Raw genomic sequence first — 6,182 nt, 5'->3', positions numbered from 1 at the left:
CCGGCGCCTCCACCATTTTTAAGCACATAAAAAATTCTTTTTCGTTCTATTCGAGATCATGTCTTTAGAATAGTGTGTTTCTAACGTAGAATGACCGTCGGAATTCAAATTTGCAAAAATGAAGTCGCTACGACTAACCGTTCGGAAAATATCGGCAAAAATTTAGCCTTGTCAAAATTTATCGAAACCAAATAGTCTTTATTATTTTTCAACTATTCGGGGTTATGTCTTTAGAATTGAGTGCTTCTAACGTAGAATGACCAGCGGAATCCAAATTTGCAAGAATCAACTCGCTACGACTAACCGTTCGGAAAATATCGGCAAAAATTTAGCTTTGTCAAAATTTATAGAAACCAAATAGTCTTCATTATTTTCGTTCTATTCGATGTCAAGTCCTTAGAATTAAGTGTTTCTGAGGTAGAATGACCAGCGAAATCCAAATTTGCAAGAATCAACTCGCTACGATTAAGCGTTCGGAAAATATCGGCAAAAATTTAGCTTTGTCAAAATTTATAGAAACCAAATAGTCTGCATTATTTTCGTTCTATTCGAAGTCATGTCCTTAGAATTAAGTGTTTCTATCGTAAAATGACCGTCGAAATCCAAATTTTCAAGAATCAAGTCGCTACGACTAACCGTTCGGAAAATATCGGCAAAAATTTAGCCTTGTCAAAATTTATCGAAACCAAATAGTCTTTATTATTTTTCAACTATTCAGGGTTATGTCTTTAGAATTGAGTGTTTCTTACGTAGAATAACCGGCGGAATCCAAATTTGCAAGAATCAACTCGCTACGATTAACCGTTCGGAAAATATCGGCAAAAATTTAGCCTTGTCAAAATTTATCGAAACCAAATAGTCTGCATTATTTTTGTTTTATTTGAAGTCACGTCCTTAGAATTAAGTGTTTCTATCGTAAAATGACCGTCGAAATCCAAATTTGCAAGAACCAAGTCGCTACGACTAACCGTTCGGAAAATATCGGCAAAAATTTAGCTTTGTCAAAATTTATCGAAACCAAATAGTCTTCATTATTTTCGTTCTGTTCGAGGTGATGTCCTTAGAATTAAATGTTTCTGAGGTAGAATGACCAGCGGAATTCAAATTTGCAAGAATCAACTCGCTACGATTAAGCGTTCGGAAAATATCGGCAAAAATTTAGCTTTGTCAAAATTTATAGAAACCAAATAGTCTGCATTATTTTCGTTCTGTTCAAAGTCATGTCCTTAGAATTAAGTGTTTCTATCGTAAAATGACCGTCGAAATCCAAATTTTCAAGAATCAAGTCACTACGACTAACCGTTCGGAAAATATCGGCAAAAATTTAGCCTTGTCAAAATTTATCGAAACCAAATAGTCTTTATTATTTTTCAACTATTCAGGGTTATGTCTTTAGAATTGAGTGTTTCTTACGTAGAATAACCGGCGGAATCCAAATTTGCAAAAATCAACTCGCTACGATTAAGCGTTCGGAAAATATCGGCAAAAATTTAGCTTTGTCAAAATTTATAGAAACCAAATAGTCTGCATTATTTTCGTCCTGTTCAAAGTCATGTCCTTAGAATTAAGTGTTTCTGAGGTGAAATGACCAGCGGAATCCAAATTTGCAAGAATCAACTCGCTACGATTAACCGTTCGGAAAATATCGGCAAAAATTTAGCCTTGTCAAAATTTATCGAAACCAAACATTCTTCATTATTTTCCAACTATTCGGGGTTATGTCCTTTGAATTAAGTGTTTCTAACGTAAAATGACCGGCGGAATCCAGATTTGTAAGAACCAAAGCGATTGGACCAACCGTTTGGAAAATATACTTTTTTTAAGGGTTGGGTAAAATTAAAAAAAAAACAACTTGAATGCAAAAATACTTTATTCAGTGCAAAACAACCACCACAACCTAACTCTGCTCATTCTTAACGTGCGTTTTAATATGCTGCAAAAGTCCATCCCTTCGATTAAACGTCGCCGCACACATCGTACACGAATGTTCCTTATTAACATCATGTATCCTCATATGTCGCACCAACTTATCCTTCCGCCCAAAACTCTTACTACACTTCACACACTTGAACGGCTTCATCCCAGTGTGCGTGGCAAAATGCCGGTCCAACTCCCTCTTCCTTATAAAAGTCTTCTTACACACAGAACACGCGTGCGGTCTAACCCCTGAATGAGTGGCATGATGATACCTCATATTCTCCGGATTGGAGAACGTCTTCGGACACGAATCACACGAATACCGTTTACGTTCTTCCCCGAAACTATCTCCAGTGATATGTGCTGGAATTTGCGGTAAGTCCCTCGGTACTTCCCCCAAATCGGTCTCCGACTGATTCTCGGTCTTGATATTGTGCTGGAACGGATCTACACTTATCACCATGTTCTCCTCCTCCTTGTAGTAATCCTCCATGGCATCACGCATCACTTGCAACTCCTGACTCTTATCCTCCATGTTCTCTTGCGGAAAATGGCGCTTTTCATGCCTGAGGAGTTTATCTTTACGTCCGAAACTCAGGTGGCAAAAGTTACAACTGAACGGTTTCTGGCCCGAATGTATGATCGCATGTCGCGTCAAGTCGCCTTTGGAGAAAAACGTTTTCGGACATTTCGGACAAACGAACGGTTTCTGTCCCGAATGAATGCGCATATGTTTCGATAAATTCGTGTTTCGTGAAAACGACTTCGAACACACTGTACAAGTGTACGGCTTGATCCCCGTATGTACTACAGTGTGTTTCCTCAAGTCCGACCGTCGGGCGAACGTCCGTTCACACTGTGGGCAATTATACGGCTTATCATTCTGATGGACCGACTTCAAGTGGGCCGAATATTGCATTCGGTCGGCAAAATTCATCTCGCACAGACTACAAGTGTACGGAACGTTTGTATCATGTGCGGTGTTCTCGTGTTCTTCACACTCCAGCTTGTCGGTAAAGGCGTGGTCACAGTACCGACACATTGATACGTTTTTCCCGCCCTCTTCGACATTTTCCGCATCGCTCATTCGCTCATTTTCGCTTTCGTACGACGATTCGTAGTCGAGGGCGGACGGATCGACCACCATGACAACATCCTCTTCGTTGCCATTGGCCAGTTGCTCGAGGTAGGGAAGTTGGGGGGCGGGACCACAGTCCGTTTCGGACGTTTCATTGGTTATGGCCGCCGTCAGCTGACGGAGGGTGGCGTCCGACATGAAACATAATTTACGGAATTCGAGACAGAATTCGATTTTGTAAAGGCAGCGGTGACAGATGACGTTTGGAAGGCCATCGTCATGGCTGATCTGCAAGAACAAAAAATCATGTATTGCTGGTTGCCTACTGATTCAAATCAAATTAAATGTAAAGAACTAAACTAATTGTTAAAAATTTAACAAAATTACGTCTGGGTCTGGAGTTTTGTTCTTACAGGATTAGGTGACTAATGAAAATCTACTTTATTTTCTTATTTTTTATTTATTTGAAAGTTATCTTCGATAGCGCCCGAAAATGGCGACTAAGACTGATCTTTGTAGAGTCGAAATCAAGAATAAATAACAAAAACAATTGAAAAAGCAACATGAAATTCGAGAAAAAACACAATTTATGTCAAAAATTAAACAAAATGGTACCTGAAAACTGTTTTTATACAAAAACAAACAATTGAAAATTTTTATTTTCCGATTTTTTTATTTCGAAATCTAACTTAAAAGACTTAACAAAAGAACATCGTCAAATTCGTTAAAAAAATTAAGAAAATGGCGCCTAAAAACAATTTTTTACAGAGTCGAAACTAACTATAGATAAAAAAAAACAATTAGAAATATATTTTATTTAATTAAGTTTTATTATTTTGTAACATACTTTAGAAGAATAACACAAAAACTTCATCAAACTCAATAAAAAAAGGAGTTTTATGAAATAAAAATATAAAAACAATTATCTAATTTTATTAATTTGAAATTGACTTTATAATTACAAAAGAACATCATTAAATTCGATAAAAAATATTAGCTATGTCAGAAATTAATCAAAATGGCACCAGAAACAGATCTCTATTGAATCGAAATTAATTATACCTATGTAAATAACTAAACAATTGAAAATTTTTATTTTTCCGTTTTTTTTTAATTCGAAACCTACCTTAGAAGACAAACAAAAAAACATCGTCAAATTCGTTAAAAAAATAAAGAAAATGGCGCCTAAAAACAATTTTTTATAGAGTCGAAACTAACTATAGATAAAAAATCAATTAAAAATGTATTTTCTTTAATTAAGTTTTATTATTTTGAGACTTACTTTAGAAGAATAACACAAAAACTTCATCAAATTCAATAATGAAAAGAAGTTTTATCAAATATTAAAGAAAATGGCGCCTAAAATTGGTTTTTATAGAGTCGAAATTAAATATAAATAAGAAAAACAAATGAAAATATAGATTATTTCTCTTTTTTCTTTGTATTCGGTAACTTTTAACTTAACCACAATTATCAAAAATTTTAGAAAACTGTGTTTAAAATTTGTTTTTATGGAATCAAAATTAAATTCAGCACATAACTATTAGTTAATCAAGATTTTTTTCTTTTATTTTTTATTTATTTGACAAGAATAACAAAAAAATATCGTCAAAATTTAAAAAAATTGCAAATTTAGCCAAATGTTAAACAAAATTGCGCCTGAAAATAGTTTTTACAGAACTGATATAGATAAAAAAAATCCGTATATTAGGAGAATAAACAAAAACATCACTAAATTAAATAAAAAAAGTTTTAATCAAAATGGCCCCTAAAATTTGTCTTTATGGACTCGAAATTAACTATAGAAAATAGAAGCAATTGTCCAATTTTTTATTAGTTTGAAAGCTATCGTACATGCAACGTTGTACAGTGTTGAAACAAACTTTACACCGAAACAATTGAATCAAAAAGTGAAAGCGTGCCAAGGCCACGCAATGAAATGTCCTTGACCCCATTATGTGGCAAAACTCCCTACGATCCCTCAAATATTTAAATTTCTCATCTCCTTTCACCATTCCTTCATCTCTGTCCAATTTTATCGATCGCATTACCACGTTTTCACTCAAGTTACTTTCAAATTTGGCGCCTCGTTGTGATTGGTTGCGTACGTAACGGTAACGATTTCCTTGCCGCGTTGCCACATCATCCCCAACAAATTAAAATTCGCCAAAATGCCCCAAAACCCGCGTTTGAGACACTTTTTCGTCAGAAATCGCGCCACTGAGTAAGTTTTCAACGCAATTGTGCGGTTTTTCGCGGTAGAAATGCCCAAAATGTGTGGATGCATGACGTGGCAACGCCGCCCTAACCCTCCCGAAAAAAGCAAATTTTGTGCAAATTTTGACACTTCCGGCGGCAAAAGGGCCCCCAGGGGGCTGCCGGGGGTCGGGTTGGGTGTCTGGAGACGTTGGGTGTGACTAACCTGCAAGGCGGTGCAATCGATGATCTTCTTGTAGATGCTCTTGTCTTTGCCTTGCACGTTGTTGAAGATGCCCAACATGAAGCCGTCCTTCTGGAGGCAGAGTCTGCAGATGGTGGCGTACGTGCGCCAGGTGTCGAAAGCGTCCATTTCGGTGGGCTTTTGATGGGTGTGAGTGCTCCTGGCAACGGCGCTTGGTGGCTGCGTGGGGCGCCGCCTCGCTTCACTCACAGGAGGTGGACTGAGGAGCGGACGAAGGGCGCTTGGGTTGACTTGCGCGTGGCCCCCTCGGAGCGCCCGGGTGCAGCTGCCGGTGCACGGTGGCGCCAACTTCAAAACGAAAAAAATTATACCTAATACGAAAATAAAAAACATGCGATTTTTTATGTGGTTTTATTCCCTAAACAACACAGTTTTGCCTAATAATTTCCGACAAAAAAATCTTTTCTGACAAAAATCTTCCCTTAATTTAAGTAGAGTCGTACGAAAACTGAAAAAAAATCAAGTGCCCTCATACTCCCATTAACAATAACTACTGTTAAAAAGAAAAGTTTTTTCAATAAATTCTTCAAATAATAATTTATGTTTTTTTGGCCGTGGTTTGTTGGAATAAATCATTTTTCTATTGATCTATATTTACGAGAAAAAGTCACAAAATCGTTAAAATTTTCACTTTTTACAATTTTTACCCCGATTACGGTGAAACCATAAGACTGAGAGCAAAACGGTTTGTGCCATTGAAAAGAGCAGATCAAAAACTATCAAACA

General features: G+C 36.7%; 1 protein-coding gene across 1 annotated transcript; it reads right to left on the bottom strand.

Annotated features, from left to right (window-relative positions):
* Nucleotides 1-1,852: 1,852 nt before the first annotated feature.
* LOC660975 (zinc finger protein 883) lies at nucleotides 1,853-5,809 on the bottom strand. Its single transcript, XM_008200477.3, has 2 exons — nucleotides 5,418-5,809; nucleotides 1,853-3,283 (listed from the first exon to the last, which is right to left on the bottom strand). The coding sequence occupies exons 1-2, from the start codon at nucleotides 5,787-5,789 to the stop codon at nucleotides 1,898-1,900; spliced, it is 1,758 nt and encodes a 585-aa protein (XP_008198699.3). The 5' UTR covers nucleotides 5,790-5,809; the 3' UTR covers nucleotides 1,853-1,897.
* Nucleotides 5,810-6,182: the final 373 nt, after the last annotated feature.

This window comes from Tribolium castaneum, chromosome 7 (assembly GCF_031307605.1).
Source record: "Tribolium castaneum strain GA2 chromosome 7, icTriCast1.1, whole genome shotgun sequence".
NCBI classification, from domain to species: Eukaryota; Metazoa; Arthropoda; class Insecta; order Coleoptera; family Tenebrionidae; genus Tribolium; species Tribolium castaneum.
Note: the sequence above shows the minus strand (reverse complement) of the source record. Positions and strands in the feature narration are given on the sequence as shown.

Coding starts and splice junctions, on each gene's coding strand:
- LOC660975 (XM_008200477.3), bottom strand. CDS start 5,789: ATGTTTTTTATTTTCGTATTAGGTATAATTTTTTTCGTTTTGAAGTTG. Junction 3,284..5,417: donor TCGATTGCACCGCCTTGCAG/GTTAGTCACACC, acceptor TTGTTCTTGCAG/ATCAGCCATGACGATGGCCT.